At 48.5% G+C, this 20,752-nt stretch overlaps 1 protein-coding gene across 4 annotated transcripts; it reads left to right on the plus strand.

Annotated features, from left to right (window-relative positions):
• Positions 1–5,380: 5,380 nt before the first annotated feature.
• On the plus strand, positions 5,381–12,950 carry RNASEL (ribonuclease L). Of its 4 annotated transcripts, none has more exons than XR_008824656.1 (6): positions 5,381–8,343; positions 8,729–8,817; positions 9,248–9,438; positions 9,543–9,660; positions 10,039–10,581; positions 11,634–11,660. XR_008824656.1 is itself a non-coding variant. In XM_056356047.1 (6 exons), exons 1-6 carry the CDS (start codon positions 6,894–6,896, stop codon positions 11,767–11,769), a joined length of 2,028 nt encoding a protein of 675 aa, XP_056212022.1. In that variant the 5' UTR covers positions 5,381–6,893; the 3' UTR covers positions 11,770–12,950. The 4 variants fall into 4 exon arrangements, 2 of the variants coding, with proteins under 2 accessions (XP_056212022.1, XP_056212021.1); XR_008824657.1 differs by lacking the exon at positions 11,634–11,660 and having other exon boundaries at positions 10,039–10,380; positions 10,460–10,581; XM_056356047.1 differs by lacking the exon at positions 11,634–11,660 and adding an exon at positions 11,712–12,950 and having other exon boundaries at positions 10,460–10,581.
• The last annotated feature ends 7,802 nt before the right edge of the window (positions 12,951–20,752 follow it).

The following is a 20,752-nucleotide window of genomic DNA, read 5'->3' on the forward strand; positions in this document are numbered from 1 at the left end:
CTGAACAGTTCACAGCAAAAATGAAAGCACAAGTTAACTTTTGAATATATTAATTGCCAGGGTGTTCAGTACTGTTTGTATTGGTCACCATTTTCTGAGCACTTTGCAGCACTGCAGTTCCCAATACTTATTTAGTACCAGTAAGACATCATTGCCTTAAAAGCACGGGAGAATTCAAGTGAGGGCTGCTGTTTGCAAAACCCGCTTTTGGGTCACTGTCATAAATAATACTTGATTTTTATCAATAACTCAGCTGATTGAATTCATTTGGAAGGGGGAAGGTATCTAGTATTAGAGGGGTTATTAGAAAACATCCTACCTCTGTTGCAGCATGCGCTGTCTCTGAGGTCTGAGCAGTCCCCTGCGTCCCTGCGGGATGCTTTGGGAGGGCAGAGGGGGGACACGTGGCGTAGGCACCTGTGGGGACCACAGGAGCACTGGAGGGATGCCTGCGGCATGAGCGATGCGGGGAGGGAAGCGTCAAAGTGTAGCTCGGAGATGCTAATGCTCCAAATAAAAACCAAACAAAGCATGTTTTTTAAGTTGTCTTCTTTCTATTTATTGCGTGTTTTGGAAGCCAAAATTAACTGGCCTGCGTCAGTGGAGGAGAGTGTGAGTGGACTGCCGAGGAGGAGCTGGCATGGCAGGTGACTAACTCAGGAGCACTTGGGTCCCAAGGGATCACTGTTAGCACAAGCCAGTCTCTGCCGTTAGAGCCTTTTACAAGCAACTGCGTCTGTAACCAAGCCTTATGTCTCTTCTAACACAGCCACGCAGAGCCCAAGGAGCATCGTTCATTGTAAAATACACCGACTCTCCTCCATCCCTATTCCCCACAGCTGCCATCCGCTCAACTGGAGGAAGCCAGTTTAAACTTCCCCTTCATCTTTTATTCACTATTTCATTAAGCGTGGCCATGTCTTACGAGACAGGAGATCCAGAATCACAGCAGCCTGTGTGTATACCTGATCTTAGTGCATGTCAGAGGGAACAAATGAGCTGAAAGGTGTCCAGGAAGTATTTAAATTAGATATTTGGCAAGAAAGAGCAGAAAAAGAGTCTAGAAGCAACTAGAAACAAAAATCATGATCTTCTTTTTTTAACTGCAGCTTCCAACTAAAGCAAAATTAATGTTTTCTGTTGCATACCTTGAAGTTTGTTTAAATCTGGTTCTCCATTAAAAAACTATGTTTGATGAACAAAAAAAGTAAGAAAAATGTACAATTAAAATCTTTTTGAGCTTTCTTTAGAAGGAAATTGGGGGTCTGTTCATTCTGGATGTACCAGGCATGGAAATGGATGGCCCAGGCCAAGTCTCAGCCTCGGTGGTAGCGCTCGACTTCACAGCTGACACTGGAGTGTCCCATTTGCAGGGCAGTTTCATCTTGGCAAGTCTGAGATGCTGCCCCAAAGAGAAAACTCAGTCAATGAACCCATGCTTGCATCCAGCGCACCCTTCACGATTGCTGGCAAAACCCAGTGGTAATATAACAAAACCTTTAAAGCCTTTGGGGGGATAAAAACCCCAACCCACAGAACTGCGTTGAGAAAGAGGAGCTGAAGCTTCCTGCGACCGCCTTTGGGCACGGCCGGCTGTGGTTGCTTCCAATAAACCACGACCGAAGTTTCCCAGGGCAGAGGCTGCAAATTTGGAAGCAGCAGAGAAGTTTTGAGCTCCGGGGAGCAAACATGGGGGCTGGCACTGTCCCCCCCTGGGGTGTGACACATACTTGCTCCAGGGCCAGGTTTCCATGAGCCAGGATGGGGGGTGGATTTATTTGGTGGAAAAAAACCCACCCGTTTCCCTCTGCCCTGGGACCCGGCACGTTCCCAGCAGTGGCTCGGTGGGGTGGCATTGTCACTCAGCTCTCCTGTCTCCTCCTGCGGCCAAGGGTCCCTGTTCCAGCAGGACCACGCAGCCTTCGGGGTGGCCTTAGGGCACATACGTACGTGCACGAGTGGCCCCACGAAGACACATATTTGAGCAGGTGGATGCGCATGTATAGGTGTATGGATGCTGAGCTTTCTGTGTGCATGCACCGCGATGGGGACGCATGCAAAACAACACACGCATGCAGGCAAATTCTTACCTGTTTGCATGTGTATGCGTGTACACCCATGATTTTTTTTTTTAAAGACAGTGTGCAAACACATGCTACAAAATGCTGTTTAAATACGTTTTTGAAGGAAGGTCACCAGCAAAGGGCGTGAGCTGAACCATTGCAAATACCCCAAACACCTTATGCAGCATTCTGCAGTGCTCAGCCAGCCCCTGTGCCAGCTGATGGGGAGGCAGCAGCTGTTTCACGCTGCTTCCCGCTCTGCGCCTTTCACTCCAAGGCTTTAGCCTGAATAAAGTGCCAAAAATCACATGTGATGTATTTCCACAGGGGTCACCCTCCCTCTCAATACACACGCAGCTGAATGCCGAGGTTGCTAACTTGGTCCAGCTGCATGCAGGGATTCTTACCTCCGGGGTGCCCTGGGAACCAAGAAAAAATTAGTAATAATGTTCATGCTTTTTGACACTGCTGGGGTGCTGAGGGCAGCACTGGGCTCTGCAGCCCTCCGGCCTCCCCCGGGGTGGGCTGCTTGTGCTGGAGGGCAGCTCTGACATGGTGCAGCTGCAACCTGGGCTCAGCCTGCAGGGAGAAGCTGGGGATGAGCAGCAGCTGGGAGAAATGGTGGGGAACTGCCTCTGCTGCTCAGGAAATGCATTTAAGCTCAACTCCTCAGCCTGGCTTCTTATTTCATCTGTTTGACTGATCTGGGATGCTTTTGATGGACCTGCTCCACTCTCCTTGCCCAAGGACTGGGACATGGTGCCCTGCTTGGTGAGGTCCCTGCCTGCCTTGCTGTTACCCTCACCTCTTCTTGCCAGCCCACTCCTGCTGGCAGATGTGCTGGTTGGGTTGTTTTTTTTGGGGGTGGGGTGGGTTTATGTTTGTTTTGGTTTTTGTTGTTGTTGGTTTTTTGTGGGTTTGGTTTGGTTTTTTTTGTTTTGTTTTAGGGTTGTGGTTTTTTTGGTTTGTTTTTTTTTTGGGGGTGATGAGCATTGAGCATCAGTCTAAAAAATCTAGCAAATGCAGATTAAAAATGCTCCATAGTAAAGTGAAACGTGGTTGATGGTCCTGTGTGGATAGCATCACCTGCCAGTGTTTAAATCACATCCTTCTGTGGATTATTTTCCAGTGCTGTGTTCCAGCACTGAAAGTCACATCAGCGTGGTCAAGCATATAAACTCTGGGACATTCCCATTTGGAAATATAATAAGGAAGCAAGTGTGGGGAACATGAAGAAAAAGCCATCCTACTATTCATAGCAGCTTTAAAAATTATTTTGTCTTTGGCAGGCAGCTTTTGTTGCTGCATTTTGCCTCATGTTTATTTTCGCATGGTAGCCAGGACATGGGTGCTCAGAATGTTATCTCAGGGGAAGGGCTGCAAAATGGGTGTAGGTCCATCAGGATGGAGGAGAAGGAAGATTTGCTTAATTGTGCCCTTGATTTCCCTGCTGACTGTGTCTCAGCAGTCCACCTCCCGAGCCCTGTGTGTATGGGGCCAGATAAGGACTCTGCAGAAGTGCAAATACAGCAGGAGCTGCGCAGTGTAGGGGGTACAGCAGCGGTTGCGGAGGGGGGCTCTGTGACTCCCATGCTTTAGAAAAACTTTGAGGCTTTCCTATTCCCCGTCAGCTGCCTGCCACAGGGACTAAGATTTTAAACTTAAGACTCTGTGGAAAGCAATTTGGATCAGGGATGAGGGAAAGGGAAAAATACTACCAACAAATCTTTATTTGCTGGTGTACAGGAAACTTCTGCCGTGGCCCTGCTGGTTGCAGGCACCTTGTTCCGATGGTCCTAGGGTCTGGGTTCCAATGGTCCTGCGGTCTCTCATCTTCCTGCCATAAGATAATGAATTAATTGAATTAAATTAGCAAGCTGAAGGCGGCTTTTATACTTGGGTGGGTGGGTGATGTGCCATTACTATATACTGTAACATAACTTTTTTTTTTATGTCTTTATCGTTGGCTCTGAGCCTGTGATGTGCTCCTGCTCTCCTGGTTCATGTCTTTTTTATTTTTCTCCTTTTTTTTTTTGTTTTTTTTTTGTTTCTTTTTCCCCAGGATAGTTAAACACTGGCAGCTCTGGTTGAACTGGGAGAGATGGTGTTGAGTTCAGCAGATTTCTGTGAATTGAAGCTGGATCTTGACAGCTTTGAGAGTGATTTGAGATTGCTCCCTGAGTTTTCACGGTCTTTGTCCCTGTGAGGCTGTGTCAAGGTCTCCTGTGGCAGCACAAACTCTGTGAAATTCCATCCAGAGACTGTGGGATGTTCCCAGACCCTGCGGGCGAGCTGTGGGAAGCAGGATGCTTGCTACGACAGTTAGGTACAAAGGAGCGACCCCTGCACAGGCAGAGCTTTTGTGAAAGCTGGCATGCAGATGTGAGCAAGCAATGCAGGCATACATAAGGATTTGGATATGCACGTAAAACGTGCAGGACTGCATCCACGCACCTCTTTAGGGTGTGCTTTTCTGCATTCATGCCCTGGTGTTTGCCTCCAGCCATGCCTCTGTGTACACGTGTGGACACCCGGTTTGTACCACCGTACCATGGGAAGCCAGGTGTGAATTCACTGATGCAATTCCAGCCCTGTTTCCAGCGTGACCTCAATCCTGCAGCTGGCAGAGTTTGGTGGAGGTGGCTGGGGAGGTTGCACGGGCTCTGCACGCTGGTAAGCTCACCATATATTATGGGATGGGGGGGGAAACTGGGTGGCATGTCACAGCCTGGGCTCCTTCACATTTTACCTGCACATGTTTTTCAGGCTGAGGGGACGGGCTGGAGAACTGGGCTGCCTTGGGCGGCACTGGGTGTACACAGACCTTCAGAGGAGCAGGCTGGCGCCTGGGCAGTGGGCAGCTGCCCGCTTGCTGGTGTGGGTATGGTCAGCAACATGCTGCCTGTGGCGCGAATGGACCTGGAGCTCCTGGGGAAATTCAGCAGCATGGCTAGTTTCCTCATGCGGATACATTTACCAAAAGGTAAAGAAAAGCTTAAAATAAAAGACTTCAAACCCCTGCCCCACCCCCTCCAAACAACCACACACCCCCAGCACTGGTATATTTAATATTCCTATGCCTTCCGCTCCTGAACCACTGCTAAGCATATGTTATAAACGGAGTCTGGGGGCGGGGGGGGGGGGGGGGGGGCGGCGCGTACGGGGAGAGCACTGAGCTCACAACCTCTCTGCTGTGTGCTGAAGGTGCCAAACGCCTCCCCAAACCCTCAGCATCCCCCTGCAAGTGGATAAAATGCTCCTGGAGCTCCTCCTTCCTGGGAGGGGACAGCATGTCTGTGGGGGCTTTGCTGGGAAGCAAATGCTATCCGGGGGTGCTCGCTGGGAAGCAGCAGGGAAGAGCAGCTGCTGGGAAAAGCTGCTCCCTGGCTTTGAAGGGGTTTTAAGCCCTGGCTGGGTTTCTGGCCGTGCAGAGGGACCCCCTCCTCGCCATCCCGCCATGGTGGCGGTGGGTGCCGCGGGCAGGGTTCACGCCTTGACAGACCAGCGTGGCGCCATGATGGCGCAGGCGTGATGCAGCTCCTGGCCCAAGGTCATGGGGTGGGATAGAAATGTTTAAACATTTCCTAGGGCAGGTTGCTTGCAGCTCTGTGCTTGTGCTCAGCTGGGGAGGAGGCAGTCGTGCAGCCCCTGCCTTCCCCCTTCCCCGGCTTCTGCCTTCCCGACCACAGGAAGAGGAGCTCGAGCCTCGCGCTGCCCAGGGAATGCTGTGCTGCTTTTTGAGCCAGGAAAGTAACTTTTTTTCTTTTTTTAATATATATGTGGCAGAAGACCTAGAAGCTACTGGAAGGAAATGGGATGCAGCTAAATCAATTAAATAGTTTATTCATTTCCGGGTGTGTGTGGGGGTGGGGACAGCCAGGTCTAAAATGATCCTAGGTTTTCCTGAGGGTAAATTCATGTAAACTTATACTTTGGCTTTATTCCTTGAGACTTCTCTGTCCGTTTTCTGATTTGCTTAGATAATTTGTTCAGCTTGTCAGACAGTGACTCCCGGAAGTGCTGGTCACTCGGACCAGCTTTTGCAGGCAGGAAAATGGGTAATGGGGTTCCAGGTTTTCTAAGTAGACATAGATGGATCAGGTCCTGCCTAATTAACATCTTAATGTCATGAAAAGCTTAGGAAAGGCTTCTGGTCAGGCAGGATCTCCTGACTGCCTATGGAAGCAGGAGGGATTCAGGTTGGCTGCCTGTTTCATTCCAGGTGTCGGGTCAGGACTTCCCAGGACCACGTGTGTGGCTGCCACCCAGAACCGGAGGGGAATGACCCTCTCTGCCTGCCTGCTGCGTTCTCCACCTGTAAACATCGCTGGGGGCAGGCTTGTTAGGCAACCTGGAATAAGTCTGAGATAAAACTTATAGCAAGAACACCCTGGGTTCTTCCCCGTCCCCTCACCCAGACACCCCAAGGGATGCCTGCCTAGGTTGCAATTAGTGTGGAGACCAGGCAAGCAAACAGGATGAGTACATGTGTCTGGGTAATTGCTAAAGCTGTGCTTCTTGCCAGGCCTTAGCTCTTTCGGCTGGCACTGCCATTGCTGTCCTTGGTTGCCCCTCACATAGACCTGCAGGACATCAAATCTAAATAGTGAGGTTTCACAATGTAATCGATCCAGATTTTCTGTTTATCAATTAGGTGAAAACCATAAAGCCCTTAAAATAGCAGGCTTTCCTGCCTGGTGTGCTTCATCAGCCAAACCCAGAGCATCCCCCACAACAAAGGCACTGAGCATTGCACCTCTCCCATCCTCCCGTGGGATCCCTGGGCTCAGGTTAGGAAGGTCAGAGGTACAGAGCCCTTTGCTGACCGTCATGGAGCCCACAGCTCACAGCCAGCAGGAGGCATCCACCCCTTCCAGCACAGAGACAGCAGAAGACCTGGCCTTCAAGTTAAATGCTGCTGTGAGGGACAGTAATAAAGAAGATGTGCTGAGGCTGCTGGAGGAAGGGGCAGATGTGAACTCCAAAGCAGAAAGTGGCTGGACACCGCTGCAGAGTGCTGTGCAAGCTAATGATGAGGACCTGGTCCAGCTTCTGCTGGACAAGGGTGCTTGTCCACATACCAGGAAGGACAACGGTGGCACGGCATTTACCGAGGCAGCGATAGCAGGAAATGTGAATATACTAAAGCTCCTCCTTGACCGTGGGTTAAATATTAATGACCATGACGATAACGGCTTCACAGCTTTCATGGAGGCTGCATGGTATGGGAATGAAGAAGCCCTGAAATTCCTGTTTAGTAAAGGAGCAAATGTGAATTTGAGGAGGGCAGTTAGTGAAGAGAAAGCGAACCTGCATAAAGGAGGTGTGACAGCACTGATGGATGCTTGTCGGGAGGGCTACTTCTCAGTTGTCAAAACTCTTGTCCAAGAGATGGGGGCTGATGTGAACATTCGTGACAACAAAGATAGGAATGCCTTGATCCATGCCCTTAAGAAAGGTTGTGCCAAGGAAAAATACGAGTCTGCTGTCTCCATAGCCCATTTCCTGCTGGACTGCGGTGTTGATGTGAAAAGCAAAGATGAATGTGGGAAAACTGCCCTCATCCTAGCTGTTGAAATGCGGAGCCCAGATTTGGTGAAAACTTTATTGGAGAAGGGTGAAATAGATATTGATGATGCAGATGAGGAGGGCAACACAGCACTGATGGTGGCTGTAGAGAAAAATGATTGCGACATAGCAAAGCTGTTGTGTGAAAAAGGAGCACGGACTGATGTTGGGAACCTTATCGCTGTTGCAAATCGGAACCGCGCTCATAATATGGCACGTCTTCTTCACCAGCACAATGCCAGGTTTGTTCCAGAAACCCTCAAGGACTGGGAGCCAAACAGCAAGCGCTGGAGGGACCAGCTGAAAAAACTTTATGCAATATATCGCCCTATGATTGGCAAACTGAAGACGTTTCAATACATCAAGCAGAGAATTCACAACACCTCCCAGGGCGGCATCTACCTGGGGCTCCACGGTGGGACAGAGGTAGCAGTAAGGATAAGCCGCAGTACAGAGGGTGACAAAGAGAAAAGATTCTTCGAACAATGTGGTAGCTGTGAATGCCTACTGAAGCTTTTCCAGTTTGAGAAGGCGAAAGGCTACATGTATTTGTGCTTCCCCCTCTGGGAGAAAAACCTTGAAGAACATCTGCAGGAACCAGAAGACCAAATGTACTACAAAGATGCTCTGAAGATGATATTCCAGGCAGTGAGAGAGCTGCACTCCCTCGGATTTGCTCACCAGGATCTGCATCCCAGCAACTTTTTCATAGGTTATCTTTTGCTTTCTCAATGTTTTTATTTTGTTTTCCTGTTGCCTGTAGTTTAGAGAAGATGCTTCATAACTACCAAAAAAAAGGGGTGGGTGGGTGTTTGTGTGTGTCTATACAGAATGGGATGTCTGTGGCATTAGCTCTTCTCTTTGAATATGTATAGATGTTTGCATGTTGTATGTTCGCAGACAGCCATGGAGGAGTGAGCAGAACTTTACATGTCTCATTAGATCTGCCCTCCTTTCCAGGGCTGTGCAGACAGATCAACCTACAGCAGATCACTTCAGAGAACAGTTTTCTAAAGAAGGGGCCATACAAAAGTCAGTGACAGACTGTATTAAAGTTTTCCATTATTATTTGTTAACAATTTCTCTTGTTTCCTCAGATTTAGGTGGCAAAATTTACTTGGCAGACTTTGATAATAAAAGGAAGTTGATTGAAGACAAAAAAGAACTTGTAAACTCAGACTTAGAGGTAACTTCTCTGCAAATCAATGTATGATTTAAAATTTCAGGCTCTGGCTGATATTTTCTGTTGCTGTGAGCTCTAGGGGAAGCCTTTCTGCATCCTCAACTAGGAAACGCCTTGATTTTTGGGAAAGCCCGTATAATATATAACAAAGCAACATATAGATGCTGCATAATAATGATAGTGATTAGGATGCAAGGCTGTGGCTGGTGCTGGGATAGCCACAGATACACTGTGAGCATGATTATAGTGCCTGCCTCCTCTGCCTTTGTGCACATAGCTTCAAAGCTTGTGTATATTTGTATGCTTCTGTGCACCTGTAACTGCATGTGGGTGCTCGTGTACGCAGTCGTCTCATTTGCAAATACTAGTCCTCTTCTGTTTGGTAAGAAGCGTCATGCATCTGGCACGTAAGCAGTGATGTATTTCTTTGCAGGCCCTCAGGAGGCTCGTGCTGTATGTTTTGACGGGGGGTAGGAAACCCCTTCAGCAAGTCAGTACTGAGGATCTGGCTGCTGATTCCCCTGACTACCATGAGGCTCTGGACCTTGTAAGTAGTCTGGTCTCTCACGATGAACGAGGCTTGGAAGGTTTGAGCAAACATCCCTATTTCTGGAGCAAACAGACGTAAGTCCTGGCAATACAAAGGAAAAGCTTTCAGTACAGGATTTGCCTGTGGTGCTGGGAACAGCCATGTCCTGTTGCAGCTAACGAAGCTCCTTATTGCACAGGAGGTTCAGGTTCCTGAAGAGCATATGGAATAAAATCAAAGATCTCCAGAACCGAAAAACTGTCTTTCAAGCTCCTAATCCTACCAAAAGTTTTCCTTATCCACGGTGGACCAAAAAGGTAATCCTCTTCCCGTTGGGTTGATGCAAGGTTTGAGCTAGACATTTAGGCAGAAGCTTTTCCTGAGTGTTTCACAGGTCCTGTTCAAAACTGTGACTGGAAGAAGTAGCTTCACGCTGATACAGGTAACTGGGGGAAACAATTAAGTCTGAGCCATGTAGTCAAAATAAACCAAAGGGATTTCTGCTAAAGAGAGCTCTGTTATCTGGGGTGGTAGTAGGGGTGTGTGTCATTGTAGAATTAGCTGGCACACCTTCAAGGGCATTTGTTGGTGACCCCTTATGACAAGGACTTCTGGCCCTTGTGGCCAGGAATTTTCTGGTGAAAGTGTTTTGTTAGGTTGGCTCAAAGGCAGTGAGACCAGGCCTGCTTTTGCAGGTGCCGTCCTGGAAAGACATGCTGCATCATTGGAGATCGGACAGTCTCGGTTCAGTATGGCAGCGCGTGTGATCCTCTCAGCAGTGGGACAGTTGGATCAAAACTCCCGAGTCCTTCCTGCACCCAGGCATCCATGAAAAATCTCCTGTGCCATGTTGACATTCCTAATGTGAATGGCATGCTTTGGCAAGGCAGGAGAGGGAACACTTAGCAGATTCAGGTGGTCTGTATAGCACATGCCCTGCAGAGTGAACTGTTCTGCTCGTGTTGGCAAATACACTTTTAAGGGTCAGAAGATCTGCCCATGCACAGTGATGTCCCTGCAGAAAGGCAGTGGTTGTGGTGAGTGGAGGTAGACGTGTTGCTTTTGTGGTGTGTGAAAAGCAGAAAATCATCTACATGGGTTGGTTTTTTTTTTCAGATTGACAAAGATGTTCTGAATATCATGGAAAATCCTAGGAAAGGAGTACCATTTAAATATAGCAATGATGTCACAGACCTACTGAGGCTCATCAGAAACCTGGATGAACACCCAGATACCAGGTACGTGTTCACATCCTTGCCCCTGCCACAGCTGCATGACAGGGAGCATCTGGGTATCTGCAAGTGTCAATGAGCTTGAGAGCAAAATCTTCTTCAGATAGTTTTCTAGAAGGGTGAACACAACTGGGATGTGGGAGGAAGTCCGTCAAAGCTCATCTTGTTAGAGGGGCTATCTCTTCTGGCAGCACCATAGTGTGTGAAAGATTGCGTGTCACGGCAGCACGCAGCCTGGAGTCAGCCCTCGGTCACCTTCCTGAGGGTAGGAAAAGGAAGTTAGTTCACAGGATTGGACCTCAGATTTCGAAGCAAAAATCTGAGTCCCAGATCATCTCCCACAGGTGACTATCCTCACCCAGAGCCTTCCATTCCAGCAGCTCCAGAGAATTGGTGACAGCTCCTTCTGCACCCTTGCCTTTGCAGAGCAGCCTGCAGGCTGGAGACGTGGCTCTACAGCAGAGGGCACAGTGAACGTGTCCTTCTGGGCTGTTCTTTTTGCTGCATGCTGATGTTCCTTGCCATAACTCCAGGAAGCTTTTTAGATCACTCTTAAATATTTGTATCACCCTTTAAACCTCTGAAAAGCCTGCTTGCCTACCTTGCTAGTATTTCCAAAGTGCTGATATTTACTGTGCTGAAGTGCTTTGAGATATGGATCAGGAAGCACCAGGTCCTGTTAGGAGGTCCTGACTCCTAAAGAGATGCCAGAGTCTCCAACCCTCTATAGTCATGGGTGCTTCGACATGAGGTTAAGAGGTGGTGTTAGCTCCTAGTGATGGTTTCACTGAAGGTGGTGGCCAGCACTGGTCTTCAGTGAAGATGCAGGTGGGATTAGGCAGATGGTGGTGCTGGAAGAATAGTGGAAAAAAATGGGTTGAAAAGCTTAGGGAATGTATAGAAAAGTTGCAGCTCAAGGATTTCTAGGAATAACTTCCTGTGTTACCAGAAATCCTCTGGAATGGCTTTTTCTCTGCAAGGGGGGAACCAGGGCATCATAGACACTTGACTCCTTGGGCAAAGCTTTAAAAATCCATTTTGGTTTTGTTCTTTTTCAGGATCACTGCCAAAATAGAAGACCATGCTGAGTATTTCTTGAAGCTTTTTCCAGCACTTACCATTTATGTCTACAACAGGTTACGCCAGAATCCCAATTACAGTCACTTTGCAGACATTCAGGACCCTTCTCCGTAGGATGTCGTTGCCTCCTATCCCATGCCTGATCCCACCACCACTACCTCCTTTTATTCCCTATTTCTTCATCTGCAAAAGAGTTGAAGAAAGTGGGTAAGGAGATGGGAGACAGCACATGCAGGGGCAGAGCATGGAGGACTTGGGCTAAGAAATGAAAGATGCTGCAGAAGTGTTGGTGTAACAACCATGAGCTTTGGAGTGGAGCTAAGCTGAATGCCAGCCCAGGCCCCCCTTGACTACCTCTGGCCCTCTGGGCTTATCTTCCTGTGTGAAGGGGAGATTAAGGCCCCGATCCTTACAGAGAGCTGGGAGATGTGGGACAGCTCCCATATACCCAATGCATCTGGGAGGCAGGAGAAGAGCTTGGGCATTGCCAGACAATGTGAGGCTCTGATAAAGGAAAAGGACTTGGAGCTCCTTGCTAGCATCAATATTGCCTACTGCTTGCGCTGATAAGCTGCTCATCTACCCCTCAGATGACATGGGTTCTCTCTTCTTAGCCTTCCTGAAACACAGCAGCCAGGAAATGTGATGTCTAGGCAATGGTCTGGCTGTAGAGCTGCCCTTGGCCTGTTGTCCCTCTGATCTGGTAGAGGCTCACCTAGGCCAGCCTGCTGGGACCTGAAGGACGACTTCTGGGGGATGCCGGAGTTGTTTCCACAAGGAATAGATGTAAGGAGCCTGCTCCCACAACACTCTGTGGCTGTGAGCAGCCCTCACTCACCTGAAAAAGGTCGCTGACATCAAGGGGGCTGCAGGGACTGGTTCCTCCTGGAGAGGACTAGCTCTGCACCTGCAAGGCAGGGCTGTGCACAAGCATTCCTTGTCTCCAAAACGGTGCTGCCGGTGGTGTATGACCGGCCGCCTGCCAGGCTCGTCTCCCTTGCATGGAGCTGTGCCCATACAGCCATAGCATGCAGCCAGCTCGGAGCTTTGATGTTGGAGGTTGGGTGGCACAAACCCATTCCTGCAATCCTACGGCATGCAACGTGCATCTGATTGTCCAAGGGCTTGCTTGTTTCCCTGCTAATGCTCAGATTTGCACAATGATTGTATATTGCTTATGGAAATATTTTTCAGCTGTTGAAAACATGTTTAATTTTTTTCAAACTGGGACTGTTATGTTTTTTCGATTAGCCTAAGGAGATCCAAACTTGGAATAAACTCGCCTGGAAAACTGACTCCACACTCATTTGCGAATGAGGTTCCCCCATCTCCTCTGCACAGAAAGATAGTCTTGCAGCACTATAAAACACCCAAAAAGCTGGGATTTTTTGCCTCTCTGTGGAGGCGCCTCTTGGTTGTTTAGGTAAGGTGGTGGATGGTTTTGTCACTGTTCAGGTGAATTGCTTCTGGCCCATATGGGTATCTGGTAGGAAAAGATGTTGGGAAGTACTGAAGGCTTCCTGTCCTCAGAAGCAAGCTCCCTCTTGTGAAATAGTGGGCTGAATGGTGGGGGTGTCTGCATTCTTTTTGTGGAGCCAGAGTGAGGATTTTGTGGATGAGTTGAGGTGCAAAGGTGAGCATCAGTGCTTGCATGTGTGTGTTCGCGTGCATATAAACCTCTGGGAGTGGATGTGCTTGAACCCATCTCCTCTACAAATTCTGGCTGCCCAGAACACACCATTGAGCCCCATGATCTGTTTAGCTGTGTGTGCTTGTAGATGTACTGTAGAGTTAAATGTGGAATGTTAAAAATGGCAAGGAGATAGGCGATGGAGAGCAGTACAGCTATAACCTGGATTTGTTGTAATGAAGCACTTCAAGGCATTAGAGGTCATTATTCTACATTGTAATATATTGTTATGCATGTTGTCCTTGGTTAAGTATTCCCAAACTGGTTATGTATCAAGCACTCTCCCATAGCTAGCTGTGTTCCTTTTGGTGTGATCACTTGCATGGATGCTTAGGTAATTATAACACAATGCTCATGCGCAAACTCACATAAAAGCTTCAGAAACTCCCACCTGTTGTTCTCACCATGGACTGTTGCCCCACTGTGCCAGGGACCTCCCTGCCTGCTGCTTACCTAGCCTGGGAAACTACTGGGGAACCTTCACTGCCTCACTGGGATGTCGAGGTAATAAACACCTTTTGACCGTCTTTGTGTGTATCACGTTTGTGTATCTGACCCTGCCTGAGTTGGGATCAGCATTGCTGCTGGTGGAGGCCAGTCTGGTGCTGCCGCCTGGACCGAACAAGTTGGCAGGATACATGAACAGCAGTGCTGTGGCTGGAAAAGATGAAAGGGGAAAACAAGAGCTCAGGTGGTGCTGCTTGTTCTTGTGGTGTGCCAGGATGCCCCAGGTGGAGCGGTGGTGGGTCTTTGGCTGCATTGCTTGGCAAGTTGACCACTCCAGAAGACTGGCCAGAATTGGCAAAGGGGGAGGATGTAGCCCTAAAGGCCATTGAATCTGCTTTCAGGAGCCTGCCCTTTCACAGTGCTTCGGATGCTTCACGGATGCTGGCAGGGAAGTTCGGTTGGGCTTTGTTAACTGGGATAAAGGCACTGGATGATGATGTGTTAGCTTTACAGCAGTGGGTGAAAGAGCCAGAGCATGAAAATGGGGATTTGTGGGATGCAAAAACCATAGTGCAGTAAGTTATTACTTCCAAAGTTGAGAAGAGTCAGGGTTTAACCCATAAAATTGAGCAACTGGTGCTGAGAACAGTGAATAAGCATTGGAGGCAGTATGGTACAGCTCTAGCACCTGTTGCACAGGTTAAAGCTGTTGTATCAAGTCATTCTTGGAATCCTGAGGCATGGGATGGTACCTCCTCTGGTTCAGACTCTGAGGTTGAATATGATACTGAATTGAGATTATCTTGCATGCAAGCTAGACTTAGTTCAGATGAGGGAAGATCAGCCAGATAGGTGGTAATGTGATTGAGCAACTTAGAACATACACTCCGAAGGAATTACATGAATTTCTAACTATGTTCCAGCAGCAACCTTGTTAGCTTGGATGGTTAGAGCCTGGGATAACGGGGCAGGATCATTGGCTTTGGTGAGGGATGAGTTAAATCTAATGAGCCCTTTCTCCATGGATGATCAAGTGCAATATTATTAGGGCAGAATAGCTGGAGTGCGTATTGATGGCAATCCTGTGCCTACCTCATTATGTCAGTGGCTCTGTCCTGCTGTTGGAAGTGTATATCCTACAGCGGGTGAGCCAGCGGCAGCAGTAGGAAATCAGCAGACCATAGGAGAAGGAATAGCCATGTTATAGCAACTAGGGGTAGCTATTGGATTAATAGACGCTGTTGGTCCTGATGGAGTAGAAATAACCCAACAAATGAAAATGCAGTTTCTTAAAGGGGCCCCAAATGGGCTGAAACACCTTTTGCTGGGAACTGTGATGCCTGCTACAGGAACCGTGGGAGGCTGGGTAACCAAAAGGAGGGACTTAGCAATAGCTGGAGTATCAGAGAACCGAGTGAAAGCAGTTGAGAAAAGCAAAGTGAAAAAGCCTGGTGGAGTACCGAAAACTGCTAGCAAAGTTACCAGGAGACAAGTGTGAACAGATTTGTTGCAGTCAGGAGTGTCAAGAGGCGAGATAAATGGCTTACCAACCTCACACCTTTTTTGGATTTCTAATGCTGTTGGAATGCAGAGGCTGCCTTCTAGTCAACAAAATCTCATTAAACCCTCAGCTCCCCCCGCTCCTAGCACGCGGTGGGAGTTACCTGGGAAGAGGCCATGAAGGGAAGGGGGTCCCCCGAATCCGAGTGTCTATGGCAGCCTGCTGCGTGGGGACTGACGCCCTCATGTACCCCCACAAATGTGATGGCACTTGGGTGGGGAGATACCAGGTTTAGGTTTGGTGGATACTGGGGCAGAGGTTACCGTTTTACGTAGTGTGGTATGTCCACATAAAGCTACAACTCATCTCTGTGGGCTGGGGGGTCTGTAACTGGCAATAAGAGCTGTAGTTACTTTAGCTATCAGGAAAAAGCCTGCATTTTCTACCCTTGTGTTGTTAGCACCGATCAGTGAACGTATTTTAGGAACTGATGTATTGTTAGGTCGAAACATACAGACAATGCAGGGATTGTTTTCATTCAGGCGAAACCCTTCTTTACTGCAAGCATGAATAATTACACTGATTAGAGGATATCCAAAGTGTGACTCTGTTGAAGTACCTGGGCCTGCAGTTGTGCAAGTAAAACAATAGAGAATACCAGGGGGAAAAGCTGAAATCCAAAGACAACAGAAGCCCTTTTGGAAAACCAAATAATCCGCCTTGCTTTACTTGCCTTCAGCAGTCCAGTTTGGCCACTGAAGGAACCAGATGGTTCGTGGAGAATGACAGTGGATTCCCGGGAATTGGATAAAGCAGCCCCACCTCTCGTGGCTGTAGTATCTGACATGGTAACATTGCTGGAGGGGGTGAGCCAGCATTTCCAAGAATGGAAAGCAGTAACTGATTTAGTGAATGCCGCCTTTTCAATTACTACTTCTGCAGCATCAGAAGACCAATTTGCTTTCACATGGAATGGTAAGTGATATACATTCCAAGTTTTACCACAAGGCTACAAACACAGTCCCACTATTTGTCATCAGCTAGTAGCAGCTGATTCGCCTGCTCCAGAACAAAAATGCACTATACATTGTTACATTGATGATACTGTATTTATGGGCTCCTCAAAAGTGGATGTAACTGAACAGTTAGAAGTTTTAGTAAATGCCTTCCAAGAAAATGGGTGGGCTGTAAATCCAAAGAAAATTCAGGGGCCTGATGCTGGTGTTCAATTTCTAGGGACAGTCTGGAGAGGGCACACAAAAGCTATCTCTGAAAAGGTGTGTTAACACAATTCAACAATATCCAGTGCTTGCTACTGTCAGTCACAAGCATTCCTTGGACTGTTAGGTATAAAGGTTCTCCAAAAACCTCATTTAGCACATCTGATGTGGTCTTTACAGTCGCTAAATTGGTGGCCTTGGACCAAAGAACGCCAACAAGCCTTTGATCTGTGCAAGGAAGCTGTAATCTTAACACTGACGTTTTTGTGCCTTATGAAGAACAACCTTTTGAGTTGGAGATTACTGTCTTAAATGATACAGCACCGGAGGGGTTGTGGCAACAGTGCGAGCAGACTCGAAGGGAACCCATAGGGTCTTGGTCACCATCTCTGCAGGGGGCAGCAAGTCATTACACTCCATTGGAGAAATCTTGGTGGTTGTATGGGCTCTCCAGGGCACAGGATGGATTACTGGGCACGACCCAGTCACGGTCCATACGCCCACCCTGATACAGGCATGGGTAAATGACAATACAGTCCTGGCCCATGCCGGGGTGGCACAGGCTGCCACCCAAGGGAAGTGGAAGCATTACCTTCATGCCCGTTTAAAAGGAGGGAAAAAAGAACCAAGTACTCCACATGCCACCCTGTTAGGTGAAATACAATGTACACGTGTGCCTGCCGTATCTGAACCTGAGGGCCTACCATTGCCTGCTCCTCCTGTTGATCTCTCTCCTGTGCTGGTTGCCCCTCCGTTTGAAAACTTGCCAGCTGACAAGTGAAAAAAGGCATGATTTTCTGATGGAAGTGCTGTATATTCTTGGACAGGAGCGTTTGGAGACAATTTGTTTCGCATCAGGTACAGGATATTCCAGTCAATGGACAGCTGAAATTGCTTTAAAGGAGATGCACAGTATCTGTATATGGATAGTTGAGTGATTCATAAAGGTTCATGGGCTTGGCTACTCACAGGAGCCAATGCAAAATGGAAAATTCATGATCAGGAATTATGGGGCGGACCACTATGGGAAGCCATCTGGTCCGTCGACCAACAGTGAACAGTTGCTGTAAGACGCGTGGACACACACCAGAAACAAGATACTCTTGAGTCACAACATAGTAATGCCATGGACCAGATGGCCACTCCTGCTGAATTAAAACAAGCTCAAATAGCCCATGAAAATTTTTTTTTTTTATGTTCCTACCCACAGGTTGTCTCAGCTGCATCTGTAATTGATTGTTATTAATTATCCTCGCATCCAATACCAGCACTTGAGCTACCAGAACTTTCAGCAACCCATGTGAATACCTGGATATGGTTAGCACAATGATCAGCCAATCTGCCCTCTTTCTGCATATGCATCCCACGTGGTCAGTGTTACACCAGCAGAGATGTGCTTTAATTTCATTAATGCTACCTCCCCAGGGGTCTTTATGGCAAATACACAGCTCAAATGTAACATCACCGTGAACATAACCTATGTCTCTGCACACCTCATCCTACTCCTTGGGTGTTTTTTGCTCTGTGGAACCACCACTTACACCTACGTGCCCACCAATTCCACAGGTGGCCCTTGCACAGTAGGTAGAGTCACCTTGAGTATCCTCCCTTATTTAATCACAAAAAAGAGGTTTCTCAGCACAATTTAGATGGTACCTGTGATCCACACATTAATCTATGGATTTAGGGAGAAGCTCTGGGACTTAATTGTTAAGCTTAGTAGGGATCTCGGGGGTGGTAACACATAACTAAACAATTGGAACATGTGGCCTGTGCCTTCACACAAGGATTAAATTGGACATCTAAGGCTATCGCATCCTTAAATACAGAATTGAGTGCAGTTCAACAAGGCACTTTACAAAACCGATTAGCAATAGGCACGTTCCCCACCATGGTGGACCGTCGCTCCTCAATGCCAGGGACCTCCCCGCTTGCTGTGTACCTCGCTCAGGAAACTACTGGGGAACCCCTGCTGGGATGTCGAGGTGAAAAACACATTCTGACCATCTTTGTGTGTATCATGTTTTTGTGTCTGACCCTGCCTGAGTCGGGATCGGGATCGCTGCTGGTGGAGGCCAGTCCGGTGCCGCCGCCTGGACTGAGCATGCATGTACCTGCAGACCAGCAGGCATTGCTGTGCACGGGTTGGGTTGCAGACTGTCACGCATGTCCTCATGGCTCCTGAGGTCCATGTGCCAGCCTGTGTCAGGGGTCCCGGCTCAGAGCAAAGGTCCTTCTGATGGTCTTGGGAACCTTTTAAAATACATAAACCTAACAATGAGAAAACTTGACTATGCAACTGTTGATGAGGTGCCATTAGAGAAAAATGCAACTGGGAGAATGTTGACTCTTCTTGTGCCAATATTTTTAATTTTTCCTTGCCTCCCTGCCCATTTTTTCTTGCTCTTTGTGTCATTCTCATGCCCAGAAAGCAGGAGGACACTCAGAGATGCTTGTCCAGTCTCAACAGCGTGGGAAGCAGGGGTGCTATGGGGAGCATGGTGGCTCTGTGCTGCAGCAGCACATTTCTGCTCTTGCACAAGGAGAGGTGAGGCCATGGGCCGGTCTCCTACTGCCTCTTGTAAAATGCTACATTTCCACTTGCTTTGACCTTTGCGTCTTCTTGCATCGCTCTGCTGTTTTGCTAAAATGCTGTGACTTGACGGCCTTAAAAGACTGTGGAAAGGCCTGCCTGAAATCAGAGAGCACTCAAACAAGAGCAATGATCAAACCCGTGGAGGCTGTGACTTGTCTCTCTGGGGCAATCAGGCTGCTGGGGAGAATTTCCAGGGAAGTCTTGTGTGGTCTGCAGGGCTGTGTCCTGCTTTCTGAAAAGCCAGAGGTACCAGCAGGCTGGTGTCAGGGGAGAAACTTGATCCATGCACAGCGTCTGCAAAGCTGATCGCTCACAGAGCGTCAAGCCTTGGGAAGAGGGAGGATGCAGGACTGGGACCAATGCTGGGGAAAACACCAGGCTGTCTCTTCTCCTCACAGGGCTGAGGAGGATGGGTGAGTGCTCAGCAAGAGGCCAGGCAGGGTGACAAACCAGTGTCAAGGACAGTTGGACAGCATGGCAGCTGGGTGGTATGGCAGTGTCTGATGTCACAGCCTGGGGATAGAGACATCCTGGGGAGCTGGGGGCACAGCCAGCTGCCGGACTTAGCGCTGCTTGCTGCGCTGATGGCTCCCAGCTCCAGCGCCCATCTGGGAGGTGCTGCCTGCCTTTGCCTCATAGAGGTGGGCTGGCAGACCGTGCACGGTGCCCAAGGGCGTGCTGATTTGGCCCTACACACTTGGTTCCCCTGCCGTGACACCTGCACATTGTGTATTTGCTGTGCTTCTGCCTTTTTGCTTTACTCCTGCTGGGTGACCCCAGGGCCCGCTGGCTCAACCCAGTGTGGTGGGATCCGGTGCTCCCCATCCTGTCACTTGTGTGCTGAGCACATGCTTGTGTGCACAGGGATGGCCCCAGGGCAGCGTGTCTTATCTGCTCCACCGGAAAAAGAAGCCTGCAGAAGCAGTGAAGATCACTCCTAACTGTAGTTTTGCTGGGTTGAGCTTCAGGCATATCTGTGAAACCTTCTAAGGACTGGGCTCAGGCTGCAGAGCCTGAAGTGTGCAAAGCACACAAAATTGGGACAAAATCCAGTTACAGCACAAGGGCAGTTTTGACGAGCTGGTCACAGTTCAGGTGGTAGGAGTGGCATCAGGTTCCTAAGTCTTTCATTTACAGAGATGTTCCTAGACTTTGGGTTTATTTGGGTTTTTGATCCTCCAGAAGCAAAGTGTTGATGATCATAACTGACAAATACGAAGCATGTCATCATCTGCCCTATATGCACCTGTGTTATTCCCAGGATGCAGTCATCTAGGATCTGAGGGTTAAAAACTAGTTAAAATAGCTCAAAATTACAAAGCTGAGAGCATGCAAGGGAGGTGTGATAAAGGCCACAGTCTTTTCTTCGTGAGGTCTAAAGCACACTTGGGATTTCTGCAGCTTCTTGGTGACTTGTTAAAGCCGCTCTGACTCAGTTCCACCTGGGGAAAAGGAAGACCTTTGATATGATTTGGTTAGTGCTTTGTGAACATACTGGCTTTTAAGAAAACATGCTGAGGCCCTGAGTCAGGCATGAGCTGATCTTGACTGGAAAATCAGAAAGGCTCTGGCAAGACAGACACCATCTCACCGACTGGGAACAGCTGAGTAGCAAACCAGGTGGGGTCTCTTAGCCTTGCCAC

The sequence above is a fragment of the Falco biarmicus genome, chromosome 11, assembly GCF_023638135.1.
Source record: "Falco biarmicus isolate bFalBia1 chromosome 11, bFalBia1.pri, whole genome shotgun sequence".
NCBI lineage: Eukaryota > Metazoa > Chordata > Aves > Falconiformes > Falconidae > Falco > Falco biarmicus.